Source organism: Rhincodon typus, chromosome 13, assembly GCF_021869965.1.
Source record: "Rhincodon typus isolate 14 chromosome 13, sRhiTyp1.1, whole genome shotgun sequence".
Taxonomy (NCBI): Eukaryota; Metazoa; Chordata; class Chondrichthyes; order Orectolobiformes; family Rhincodontidae; genus Rhincodon; species Rhincodon typus.
The window spans coordinates 41236110-41250684 of NC_063344.1; the positions used below are offsets into that span (position 1 = coordinate 41236110).

The window sequence follows — 14575 nt, forward strand, 5'->3', positions numbered from 1 at the left end:
ATGATGTTTTATTCTCATATAGGTTCAAAGTATTTTTATACCTATTTTCCCCCATATCCTTTGGATGCACAGAATTGGGAACTGTAGTCATTATGCGATCAAATGTTGTACATAGTTTTAACAAAATGTCTTCATTTTTGTGCTCTCACTTTATGTATAGAGCCCATTGAAAACTTAAGCTTCAGTATGGTAGATAGGGGTGGCATGGTGGCTCAGTGGTTAGCACTACTGTCTCACAGCGCCAGGGACCCGGGTTTGATTCCACCCTCGGGTGACTGTCTGTGTGGAATTTGCACATTTTCCCCATGTCTGCGTGGGTTTCCTTCAGGTGCTCCAGTTTCCTCCCACAGTCCAAAGATGTGCAAGTTAGGTGAATTGGCCATGTTATATTGCCCATAGTGTCCAGGGATGGGTAGATTAGGTGGGTTACAGGGGGTTGGGTCTGGGTCGGTGCTCTGAGGTTCGGTGTGGACTTGTTGGGCCAAAGGGCCTGTTTCCACACTGTAGGGATTCTATGAATGATGCTTTGATCTCGTAATCATACTTCATCAGACAATTAGACAAAACTTGATTCATCATCCCATGCAACCAGCTCTGCTTCTTTGAACTTGACCCATGACAATATCTAGACTATAACATCCCAAAGACATTAGTTTTCTAAACAACAAAAAACACTTTGCATTGAACAGTAAATACCTTGAATTTAATCACATTTTCAAATACCTAGCATAGAGCATATAATTGGAGAGCAAAATAATGCAAATGGGGGAAATCTGAAATATAAATTGCTAATATAAACAGCAAATGCTGTAAAAGTTCTGCAGGTCAGGCAGCATCAGTGGAGAGGCTAAAACAGTCAATACTTCAGATCCACATCTGCACAAGTTGTGATGAAAGGTCGTTGACATCTGTCTCTCTTGTCACTGATGCTGCCAGACTTGCTGAGCATTTCCAGCACTTATTGTTTCAATTGAAGCAATTGGAAATAATCCGTTTGCCAACCCTCCAACAAACAATCAGACTTTTTTGAGCCTCTTATTCTCCTTCTGCAACATATCCAATAACATCTGCCTGACATCTGGTTTGGCACAATTTCAAAAAAACATTACGGGAACATAAACAATTTGCTGAGCACAAAAATTTGTGAAAGCAGTTAATTGGTAATGTTTAAATAAAATGAGTAATTGATAGAAATGTTAATTAAAAAGGAACGAGCTGCACAGCTAGCTAATAAGATCTGTTTTGGCTTCTTGCTCTAGAAGCAGACCTAGAGATAAAGAAAGACTTGGCTCCACATCCTGGTTACGGGAAGGGGACTAGGGCAAAGCAAAGGAGTTAGGTTGAATCTGCTTTCACCACTGGTAACACACATTCCAAGCTGTCCTCTGCAGTAGGAAGCAAGTTAACTTTCAGCCTGGGTCTTCCTCTTATCCAGGCTAATTGCATGGATAGAGAGGAGGGACAGAGGGAGGTCTTATCTCAATGACTCTTTCTCTCACGTGCTCTCCCTGAAACACTCTCTCTCTCTCACATACTCTCTCACTCACTCTCATACACACTTTCTTTCTCACCCTCTCACTAGTTCTCTCATTCTTATACATCATGTCTTTGGAAAAGAGAGATTCAGTTTGGGAAGTGAGGTCCAGAGTTTGAGAGGGATGTTAGTTAAAAGGGTGATTACGGTAGGGGAAGAAGTCATCATCTAATGGATACCATGGATGGAAGAGGCATACAAAATAAGCCATGTCATTAAGTGCTCATTGTACAGGTAATAGCTGTGGTGCCTAGTCACTATCCCATTCCTGCTGCTTTCATACTTCCAAGTACAACCAGACAATGACTGCTCAGATACAGAAGACATACTGGCAAATTCACTTGTCATGGAGCAAGGAGTCACCAGGAATATCATTGAGCAACCATTAACATGCTAGAATAAGGTCTGAAATTTTATTTAAAGGCTTGAAAGTCCAGCCTCATGTGCTGAAAATCAGTCCCAAGCTTACTGAGGCAGACGGCAAGACCGTAGGCAGAATGTTGTCAACAATGGCCTGTGTAGAGGACTTCATTAGATTTTCATTCAATTGAGGACAGTGATCTGTCCCCCACAGTGGCCAGTCCAGTCAAAGAACCAGAATGTTGGCAGCCTCAAGGCATCATCCATGGAGGTTAATGAGGTAAGGAATGTTAAAGTAATTGAAGCTGCAAGGAGAGGAAGAGGATGCTGCCAGGTTGAGGCACCCCAAAGGCAAAGTAAGTTTTTTTTTACTGTCAGTGGCAGGTGGGCATGCTTTGGTGACCCCCTAGCAGCTGTGTTGGATCTGAACTGGCAGCCATTGGTGCCCAGGCCCCTCCATGGGCACAGTCATAAGGTTGGCCCTGCCCTTTGGTAAAATACCTGTGAGGTGTAAAGTTAATTTGTTAATTAGCTACCAGCCTCATGTCAACTACAAAGCTGACTTCCCCAACCAGGAGCATATCTCATGATGGCAAGAAGATGTCAAGCTCCATTCCCTATATCTTCTGGCATCATTTTGATAAGGCTTTCTGCAGCACCCAACCACCACACACCCCACCCCCTCTTCCACTGCAGCACTAAATCCTGGGTTTCTTTTACCTGGAGATTGAGACATTGTTCTACACACATTGTATCAGGGTTGCATCTGGTCTTGGTATAACGGAGTTGTCTTTCATTTCGGACTGGGAGGGATGGATCAAGGCCCACATGATGCCCTGGCTGAGCTACTTTGGGGCTGGACTCCTGCATGCCCCCCTACCAAGTCTGCCATTGTACTCAGTATCCCTGTGTACATGCTCATTATCTGTGAGTGCTCCCATCAAAGTGCTTATCTGAGGTGTCTTTGGCAGCACTGCTCTGATTCCACCCTCTGGTGAGCTGACTCATAAACTATTCTTACCTCCAGCCTGCTTGTAGCTCACTCATAAACAAATCTAGTCCCCTGCAAATAATAACCCTACAACGATTGTGTAAGTTTGTAGAGTGTCACTATTCAAACTGGTGTCTGTGAGTTTCAGATGAAATGGCACTGCTTCTTTATGAGAGATGTGGTGTTGCCTCGTGGTGTGGCCCTGGCTAGCCAGGTGACATTCTTTCAGTATTTGAAAACAAAAATTCAAAAGTGTAGGTACAAATGATAGAATGGGAAGTAAGGCAAGAGATCCATGGGTCAAAACATCTGCAGCTTGCTAGGCATTCCAGATAGCAGGATTAGAGTACGTTCCACGTTGACAAAGAGTTCAGACAGTTTTATAAAACACCACCCTGGTTATTCTCAGTGATACGGGATGTCACAAGCTCTGTCATTGTCAGTTTCATGATCTGGACCACAGTCTGTTTGGTCAGGTTCAGGGAATGAAGGCTTGCCTGCCATCCACTTATGCTCTTGTGATGAAAACATATAATTAGTATTTTGGAACTTGGATTCAAATGTAAAAGAAACATGGATTTTGTTTTCTGTTCTGTAAGGGTGAATGTGTTTTACATAGAAAGGGTCAGCGAGTTATTTGAAACAGTGAACCAAATTCAGCATATTAAATAAGCTAAATGACTTGATCAGTTACCTAGGTAGTTAACTGCTGAATGTTTAGAAAGTTGAGTTTATGATCTACAGAGAAACAGATGGTTAGAGCCAGTACCAGTTTAAGATCAGAAGAAAAGGGCAGGTTTATTTCTAATTAAGTATTACAGGTGTTTCTAGGATGTATGAGATTAGTTGGGATAAATATCCTGGCTGTGAGAGTTGAAAGGAAACCTTCACTCGAAAAACGTTGCCAGATCACCAGAGCTGAAAAGAAGTCTTAATCTGTTTCAGAACTCCATGAGGAGCACCAGAAAAAGTCAGTGAATGAGCCTGTATTTATATGTATCTATGTGAGACAGAAAGAATTGCCTTTGGTGAATGCACAAGAAGGCATTGAGCAAGGAATGTTAAAGTGAATTTAACTCCTGGGAGTTGAGAGTCTGTAAGGTATATTGCTGGGAAAAGGGTTGAATCTTTATTTTGCTATTTTAAAATTATGTTATTTTTGACATATAGTTTCTTTTTCTTGTATATAATAAATGTAAGGTCTTTTGTTATAGTATATTGGCAGTCTCATATAAACATGACCAGTAGCTCACTTAGAGTAACCATGTTGCAAAAATAAAACTTATAACCTTTCAAGCAAGATCTAAGTTTTGCAATCAGCTCAGTATCATAGCTCTCTGCTAGTGCCTTCGATAGCATGAAAGCTTGTCATTGACAACTTTTCCAGGTTTTTCCAGGACAGGTTGAAGGTGAGCATGGAACAGCCATGCAGTTGTCAGGAAGTAATTTAAATATTTAACTAGGCATGAAGTATTGCTTTAACCCTGAAATCTGGTTTCACAATCAATGCTGCTATTTCCCAACTGTTAGCAATGCAGAGTGAAAGATGAAAAATGGAAAACATGGATATAAGGCAGACTAGTTAGATCATTCATGCTGCACAGCTCAGGTCTCTTTTCTGTTTCATATTTACAGGTAGCTGAGCAGCTAATGACAATTGCCTATGAACATGGAATTAATCTGTTTGATACAGCAGAGGTGTATGCAGCTGGCAAGTAAGTGTTCTTCCCTGAGTGCATAATGCCAAAGAAATGCAACCTTGTCATCAAACTGTATACATCAAACTCTTTCATTTGATATTTTATTATTAAGCAGATGTTTACAATGTAGGGCAGAACCTTCAAAACGTTTCTGACAGCAGAATTGTTTCACAGTATTCCGGTTGTACAAAAACCTTTTGCATATGTTTCTGGAGTTTACATTTTACTTTCAGATGCACATTTTCTATAAATGCAGTCTTTTACTATTTTGTGAATCTGTACATAATTATTCGAGAAACAACTATGACTCATTAAATCTGAAATGAGTGTTTATCCCTCATCTCTCTCTGCATGAAAATGACAGAAAGCAATGATCAAAATATTGTTCTATTGAAGGGATATGTGAATGAACCATGGCTCATGAGAAGTTGCAATGACAGGTGACTAACTCCCTGTCCTCATTACAAAAATAGTTAAACTTTCAAAATGATCTCGGGCTTTAGTAGGCTCCAACATGATTTACAATGAAAACAAAATTTTTCAGTTTGGAGTGATCTCACTGTGACCTGGGACTGTATTGTTCACAGATTTCTAATGCCTGCAGACAAATCATCTGTCAATCTAGATTGTTTCAGGTATTGGAAAGTGAATTTCATGATAGTAGATTATTAATCTCATGATCTGATTGCCTCCCAAATTGACTTCTAAGAATTCAATTTAAATTTTAAATACATTATCTGGTCTTAAATAGTCCAAGTCTGAACCATTCATTAGTGACAGCAGTAAATCTACTTAGTATTTCGATTAATGGATCTTGCGATAGCAATAATTTAAAATGTTCAGTCATTGATTTTTAGTCGTCTAACAACCATTCAGACTGCAGCTTAACAGTCGTGGTAAGATAGGAAACCAGGTGTCCTGTAAACTAATAGTCAGCACATTAAACTTTGAGGGCGGAGATAATCAGAAGTGTTGTAGTGTTAAGATTGAGGAGTAATGGGGATGCTATCACGGCCAGACTGCAAGTGGGACGTTCCTGTGAGCCCAGGAGGAGCATTTTCTGAGTTAATTCCAGTGGCCCTTTTAAATAATGATTGTTATGTCACTTTATATCTGGTACAATTGGATTGAATGTACTTGGGCTGTTGTGTTTTTGTGCATAAAAATACAACAGGGTCCTATGTTTGGCATAAGATTCCAATTTGCATATTTTCAAAGTTTCATCTTGGAAGCAATCTGGCCAGCCACTCATCAATTCACATCAACATTTTATAGCTTGGGCCTTGGACATAATTCAGGCATTCAAAATATTACCTCCGTTTTTTAAAAATATAGTTTGTTGGCAAGAATAGACATGCTAGAATTTGAAAATCACCTCTTCTGGTTCTCCACTATGAACAACATCCCAAATCAAACAAAATCCACTGAATTTCCCTCATGAGATGGCTTGCTCCCAGAATGCTTAATTATCCTATCTTATAGTTATACTGGCTATAGATTTCTATTCATCCCCTAGACATGATTACATACTTAACCATCTGACCATTTTGATTTTTAGTGGGCTTTCAGTAGGCAATTCAATTATCAAGTTAATTTCCACCCATCTGCAGCACAGTCAACCAGGCTCCTTTACTATTGTCTCATCACCGGACCACAAGGTATTTGTCAGGATTAGGTTCCAAGGGCTCGTTCAAGAAGGTGGAAGACAGGGACAGGGATACTCCAGGATGCCTTTTCAGAGAAGCTGGCCTAACACAACACAGGAAATTAGTGCTGTTCTTCTAGGCCTGATCCTCTACTGTCCTGCATGGTGTAAAGGGAAACCCACAACAGCTCTGATGTCTAGGCCTGAGTTAAAATTGCATTTAGGGTCTGAGAATGCCCTTGGGACCCAATATGCATATTGAACACTGGACCATGCTGAATTTAGGAGTTTGTCCTCGCCACCGACTCAGGGGAGCAGGTTAAAATCTGGACGATTAAAAAAAAAAATTCCTTCATGATATGTTGGCATTACTGGCTAGGCCAGCATTTATTGGCTATTCGTACCTGCTCTTGAGAAAGTAGTAGTGAGCTGCCTTCCTAAATTGCTGCAGTCCTTGGGGTATCAGTACACTCATGATTCTTGCTGTTTCTGTCTGTGTGTGTGTGTGTGAGAGAGAGAGAGAAGAGGGGGTAGGTGGGAGGTGTGGTGTTAGAAACTGATTCTATCTTACAACCCACCTGCCTGGTTTCCACTGGAAAAGAAGGATAAAAATTGCCCTTTGTGGTTATCGTCAGTTCCATGCTACTGAGCAGAGGCTGTTGTGTTTGGAGAGCTTGGCAGAGTCAAGTTTTCATCTTTTAGCTGGGAATTTTGTCAGAAGGATACTCATCCAACTGACGCAAATCATTTGGAGGACATAGGAACCAAAATTTGGCCAATTTCTTTTATTCTAGAACTTTTGTTCTTGGACCTAAAACTGTATAAACCAAGTTGAGAGAACATTAACTGATGGAAAGATGGTACATTCAATGTAATATTCAATGTAGTGGGCATGCTATGGTTAAGTCCCTAATCCAACCATCACAGATTGAGAACTTGAATTTTTTTGAAAATTCTGGAAATAAAAAGCTTGTATCAATAACATGTGAACATCATAATTTTGGATTCTCACACAACAAATCCTTTTTTTAAAGAGAATGAAGCCCGTTGTCCTTACTCGTGACTCTGGTCCCATAGCAATGTGGTTGATTCTCAGACTGACTGTTGCTAAGCAATTTATCAAAGTGTTACAAAGCATTCTTATCTAATAGCACCGTAGGAGTATCTTCACCATGCTAATGACACCGGTTCAAGAAAAAGGCCTGTCACACCTTCTCATGACAGCTTGAGACCTGTAGTAAATGTTGGCTTTGCCCACTGTGCTAATACCCAAGATTTTTTTTTGAATTTATTTCATTATTGTCCTGCAGAATAGGATTTATTTTAGTGATGGAATATGCTACATTGAAAGTCTTCTCTAAAAGTGACATTCTTCTTTAAGATTTATGAGGACAAATAATTGGCATACAAAGGTTAGACTGCTAACCAGTAGCGTTCATTAAAATAAAATCTACCCATCACTATGCACTACACATGAATAATTAGGGAACAGCTTTGTTCAATGTTGTAGGTTCACCAAAAACTCTATTTAATGTAATTGCATAGAACCTGACTGAAATATCATGTTTCCATCAAGGATGTTTTTCTCTGGCTAGTACAAAACAGCAAAAGCACTGTTTTGAAAAGTTCTTGTTTAGTTTACTACTAAAGGGCAACTTAAACTATTGCTGTGATCTGCAGCTGTCTCATTGTATTATAACCAGTCAACTAACAGGTTTTGGCTGTGAAATTCATATCCTAAAATCCATTTTATTGGTGTCATGTGTGCCATTTTGCCTCCAAAATAGCATTTGCAACATACACACGGAATTCTGGTGCTAGCCACACCATTTGCTATTTTGATAAGGAAACCAATATGTGCAGGTAGTGTCCGGCAGAATACTGCAGAGAGGCAGGTCATGATGCCAGTCACCATGTACCACTGATTTGACACCAGCACTCCCATTTAGACATTCATGCTTCAGCTTAAGCCCTCTTTAACCTCCATAAATGAACATGCATTCAACAGGAAGGAGGCAGCACTAACCCTATTTTAGATTAGTTCTTAGAATATTTACACTGGCTGTTGCTGTCATTGCAGAAAGATTAGTAGTTTCTAGAGTGGCCATATTGAGTCAGGGTGTTTATAGAGAACAGTTCTCCCACCTGAACAGTGAATTAGATGTTTTCATTTCACAAAGGGTGGCTTCAATGGAATTTCACATCTGCTGTAGGCATAACGCAAGATGAGGATGGCATTGCCAATGGCCATGAAGGGGATTGTGCCAATGAATCCTTGTACATCTGAATCTTTCTGGGATAGAACAAATGATTCTTGCAACATCTCCCAGTTTACTGTTGCATAAAGGAGGTTGCTAAAGCTCTATATTCTAAGAAATTCAATAAAATTCATTCTCTCTTGCCTGAAAAAAAAATTCAATTAGTATCCAGCTTCAGAAGGAATACAGGCTTCCGCATAATGCAGGGTTCCATTGACAGATACTGTTTCTGAGATGTACCACAATTGAAGGGATTCTACTCCCTCTACGTCCAGCTGGTGCCTAGCCATATACAGTGTAACATGTGGATAAATGGCAGATATCCTGGCAGCAGTCAAATTGTCTTTATTCTGTGTAAGTCCACTGTGCCATCTGAATTTGAGCCAAATGACAAACCAAGGAGTGGCTACTGGGTAATAAGGACACTCATTTGACAACACGGCTTATGACATTAGTGCACAATCTACGTAAAGATGGGCAGCCTCTACATAGCAAAAGCTACACTGCCACGAAACACAGGTGATAGAGGAGACCATTGTATGCTTGAAGTATACTTGGCTATCTGGACTTTTTAGGAAGGGCCATGTATTACTCACTGTGATTTGTGATGGTCTGCCAGCTGTATGATCTCACCATCATCAGGACATAGTCCATTCCATCAGGTAAACAGTTACCTGTACAGGATGTGCAGGAAGAATGTGAAGAAGAGTGAGAGTAGTCAATATCAAAAAAATATTCATTTTAGGAAGCTGTGCAGTAAATGATTTGAAGGCTTTGTAGTTTATAAATATTCCTGTGTGTTTGCTGGGTGCATTCGTTGCAGCATGTATGTCGGTGATGATGTCCTGTACGTGTGAAAAGTCAGTCTGAGATGTAGACCTGTGCACTGGCCTAATCTGTGGGGTGCATCATTGGAAAAGATGATATAATTGCCTGCTTTGGCAAATAAACTATGTGTTGAGTGTGTTGATGACTCTGACGGGAACTGGTACAGTGTAGCCATCAGGTCCACTTAGCAGAGGTCTTCCTCCAGGTGGTTGCAAATATCTGCCACCAATTAACATGACGTCCTGGGCTTCCTGAGGCATAGGTGTTCCTGCATGTTGAGGAAGGTTTACTGTCTCCTTGCATATCTGGTGAACTGGGTGTGACTTTGTGTGAGCTGCACCTTCATACTGATTCCCTGTTTGTGTGGAGCTGCAGGCCGGTGAGCAGCAGCAACTGTTGTTGGTTGCTGCTCCTGCATCTTCTGATGGCCATTGTCTGAATCCTAAAAAACACAGCATAAGGGGCACCAATAATGATCTGATGGATTGGAGTTCCAAAATGGCAATCAAATCTTCAAATATCCAAAGTAACCTGACTCTGTCAAAGCCTATAAAGTAAGCCCTAGTGCAAGTACTGTGAACAAACCCTTTCTTACAAACCAACTATGAGTATTCAGTATATTTCTTGCCATGGCTTTTGCTCCTTCAACTACTGTGAGTTTTTTTGCCTTCCTTTCACTGGTGAATTCCAGGAAGGCCATGAATTCAAAGTTTAAGGGCAAATCCACATGAATATTTATCTAACTGAGTGTTAAACATATCTCTATTGACAACTTATCTGTCAGGTGGAGGTTGCGTCCATACAGTCTAAATATGTTGTAGTGAAATATGGAGATCAGCAAGTTGAAAACAATTTCCTGGTGTATTTGGATTAATTTTTCCAATTTAACCAGCATCCAAATAATCATTCAGATCAAAATGTTACATCCCCACATACATCCCACCCACCCTCACCACAAACTACAAAACACATGGATGATGGTATTAACCCAGATCACATAGTGGGCAGTTAAATCTAATGCATCAAGGTCAAGCTTTCTGCACACCAGATTTAATTATTACCTGAACTAAAATGGACACCTGTTGAGTTGAAAGTGCAGTCTTTCTGTAAACATGCAGTTTAGACCCCAATTATATACTTGTGACCCATGTGTCATTTTAACCAGTGACCGGGAAGGAGAAGTGATTGTTTCTTTCCCACCAGTCTGATGGGAAAAGTAGTCAGGTCCGGAATGTGTGATTTTACATTTTATTTGTGGACTCTCAAATGCTTCTTCTGGTCCCACTGGGAGAAGTTCAGCTTTGCCTGCCCCTGACACTCTAACGACAAGTTTGGGACAGCTTACTTTTTGCCTTGGCCTTTGCCAGTTTTTAAATTGGGCTACGTTATAGAACAGAACTGGGGAAATGCAGACCTCTGTGCATTTCTGAATAAATTACTAATGAAAGTTCAAGTTCTTCATTTTTCAGAACTTTTTTTTGTATTGTTGCTGAAGTGATAAGTGGCACATGCTGGACAATCCTTTGAACTATCAAAGACTTCCTATAGAAAACAAAAATGACATTTGTGCTTTTAAAGTTAGTGTTAAACATTTTCGAATGAAGAGTTTAGTGGGTTAAACATTTCCCCTGTTGCATTGTACATCAAACAGGTGGTCAAATATAACAAAAGTCCCATTGGTGTCAATTTATATTTTTACTTTGTTTAGCCACGTGCTAGTATAATGATGACTGTTGCAAGTTGTAACATTAATTCTGATTCATTCAATATTGTTTCAGGGCGGAAGTCATACTCGGAAACATCATCAAAAAAAAGGGTTGGAGGTAATACTTTTATTATTTAGTCTGAGAGTGAATGGCTCAACTTGGGTTTGTCTTGTTTTCTTTTCTTCCCATTCTGTCCTTTGGATCTCTCTTCCAGATATGTTCACACCTCTATGTATTTTCCCTTTCCTGATAAATCACATGGATGTTGCCAGCAGACAGGACATGCCTCATTGTGTGCCAAATCGACTGCAAAACTAAACTTGCTTTTTATTTCTTTATAAAATATACACAGAGTTTGGATAATCAAGAACGTAAATTCAACCTAATGAATTTGCAATTGAACAGCAGCTTCAGTTTTGTATCAGCAAGTGTAGCATTAACAAATTTCACACTAATTTTCATTCCTGGTTGACAGTGCAGAGACAGGTTATATCACAGCTCCGCAAACCTAACCTGAGAAAAACTGACCTGGGATGTTGGATTTTCACTCTAGACTGGTAGGATTTCCTGGGATGTGAGCTGAGTGACTCCAAAATGAGAGGGGAGGCTACAAGCTGTACACACAGGCTGGGCTCAATGCCTTCCTCTGCGCACCAGTGCTGTCTGCAAATAAGAGTTAAATGGTCATACAGCACAGAAATGACTCTTTGGCACAACTCGTCCATGCTGACCAGGTATCCCAATCAAAACTCAGCCCATTTGCCTGTGTTTAGCCCATATCCCTCTCAACCTTTCCTATTCATGTAGCTGTCCAAATGCCTTTTAAATGTTGTAATTGTACCCACCTCTACCACTTCCTTTGGCAGCTCATTCCATTTATACACCACCCTCTGTGTGAAAACAGTGTCCTTCAGGTCCCTTTTAAATCATTCCCCCCTCACCTTAAACCAATGCTGTCTAGTTTTGGACTCCCCTACCCTTGGAAAAAGACATTGGCTATTGACCTTATCTATGCCCCTCATGATTTTATAAATCCCTATAAGGTCACCCCTCAGTCTCCAACGCTCCAGGGAAAAAAGTTCCAGCCTATTCAGTCTCTCCTTGTAACTGAAACCCTCCAATCCCAGCAACATCCTTGTAATTTTTTTCTACACCCTTTCTAGTTTAACAACATCCTTCCTATAGCAAGGCAACCAAAATTGTACGCAATATTCCAAAAGTAGCCTCACCAATGTCTGTACAGCCACAACATGACATCCCAACTCTTATATTTAATGCTCTGACCAATAATGGCAAGTGTACCATAACAAAATGAATTGAAACAAATACAACCCACCAACCCTTACCCCTCCTTTCCATGGACACACCCCATGCCCATAGGGGTTGCATGGTGGGTCAGTGGTTAGCACTGCTGCCTCACAGCACCGGGGACACTGGGTCAATTCCAACCTTGGGAGACTGTCTCTGTGAAGTTTCCACATTCTGCCTGTGTCAGTGTGGGTTTCCTCCAGAAGCTCCGGTTTCCTCCCACAGTCCAAAGATGTGCAGCTTAGGTGGACTGTCCATGCTAAATTGCCCATAGTGTCCAGGGATGTGTAGGTTAGGTGCATTAGCAATGGGAAATGCAGGGTTACAGGGATAGAGAAGGGGGATGGGTCTGGGTGGGATTCTCTTCAGATGGTCAGTGTGGGCTTGTTGGGCCAATTGGCCTGTTTCCACACTGCAGGGATTCTATGAATTTTGAGTTTCTCTCTGCAGGTTGAACAATGCACCACTTAGATAAATCTACCAGTCTTCCACACTAGACTAGACTCAGACGCATGGATACACTCCCTTCCCATGAGCTGGCAACTGCCAGCAGGTAAAGGCTTTTGCTTTTTTTTCATTTATTGAGGAGTCTTTAATTGGCCTTTGCCTGATATCTGCTGTTGAAGTCAGAAGAATAATGAAATGTAAGCAACATCTGCTGCCATGATGGGGAAAGAATCAATTTGTTTTAGTGATTATTCTCTAGCCTCTGAGGCCAAATATTATGTATTCAAGGGCCACACAGGTACTTGGGCACACAATCTAACCCGATTTTGTTTCCAGGACAAATGACATAATGCTGTGTGACACTCCAAAAGTGATTGAATATAGCACCAGGGAATACCCATGAACTTGTTTGTGATTCAGACAGCTGTCCTGTTATTCATTTATCTTTGCAAACCTGAGCAGAGCATTGAACATTGTTCAACATTAAAATGGTGTCCTTGGGGTAAGTAGCAACATATGCACAGCAACATTTTTTCATGCTGCCTGTGCTACCAAATGTAATGGTTTCTTCATGATGGGATCTCTTTGTTCTCTAAATTTAAATAACAGCACCTCCATGTCAAGATCTGAAAAATTGGATACTAGCCTTCTCCCTTCCATTTCATTCCCTTTTCCTTAAACTACTTGCTGCCTTTTCAGTATAGAAGTCATGCCCTAGCTATAGCACCATTCTCAATTCTCCAAGGAGAAGCAGCGATTGAAAGGAAAAAAAAGCATCCCAGCCCAATTCACTTCCATTTAACCCACTCTCCTTTTTAATTATGGCAGTCAGGATGGGTGATTAATCTACTCTCAGGAGGCAGATCACTGTTAAAACTGAAGGGCTGCATCTTCCTTAAAATATTTCCACAGAATTTCAGAACTTTACAGTACAGAAGGAAGCCATTCAACCCAATGTGTTTGTACTGGCTTTTGATATACATTTGATTTTTTAACACCTGCAAAAGTGTGTCTCTTTGGTCAAGGGAAACGAGGCAGTTGTACTGTCTTTCTCCAGATCCACTATTCCATGCTCACAACATACATTTAAATGTTTCATCTAGTTAAATATTTGACCAATTATATACTTTATCTCAGAATATTAAAATAAAACTGGCAACTGAGTTCTTTTAATAAACAAGAGTGTTATGTGTTATTATAAAAAGACTTATTCAGCACATATTTGTAAATGTGATATGAAAGTATAAATACGCGCACACACACACACGCGTGCGCGCGCACAAACACACACACACACACATACACACACACACACACACACACACAATTCTTAAGGTGATGTGCCTTTATAGCATTGCTGTCCCTTGCTTCCAAATCAACAAACCTGTAAGGTATGCTTGCTATGCAATCCACTGACCCTTCTATACAATGTGACTGATCTGACTGACACATTCCCATTGATCTGACCTCTTAGTGAGTTGCTGTTGATGGTGTCAGAACCTTGTTAAGAACCCAAAGCCTTAGGCTAGTAGTCAGCAGGTAGGCCTATCTACAATCTGGCTGGCTGCTCCTGGTAAACAGGATTTCTGTTAAATCAGATCCTGTTAAATTGGGCAGGACATGCAAGAAATTTCCCTTGTCATATATCTTTCCTATCTACCTGGGACCAACATGTCTTAGCTTGCTTTCAACACATGGAGTTCAATAACAATAAAATTGCAGGCAGTATTCCCATTATTTTCTTAACAGCCTCTTGCTGCTTGCAAGGCACTAGCAGTAGTGCAGAAATTTGGAACAT

The 14575-nt window shown here is 40.5% G+C and overlaps 1 protein-coding gene across 4 annotated transcripts in view; it reads left to right on the top strand.

Annotated features, from left to right (window-relative positions):
- Window positions 1-14575, top strand: part of kcnab1a (potassium voltage-gated channel subfamily A regulatory beta subunit 1a) — a 277910-nt gene that overhangs the window by 186423 nt on the left and 76912 nt on the right. For all 4 annotated transcript variants that reach the window (XM_048604191.1, XM_048604193.1, XM_048604192.1 and 1 more), the window contains exons 4-5: window positions 4521-4600; window positions 11095-11139. In XM_048604191.1, coding sequence (XP_048460148.1) covers window positions 4521-4600; window positions 11095-11139 — 125 coding nt within the window. The remainder of the gene's footprint in view (window positions 1-4520; window positions 4601-11094; window positions 11140-14575) is intronic.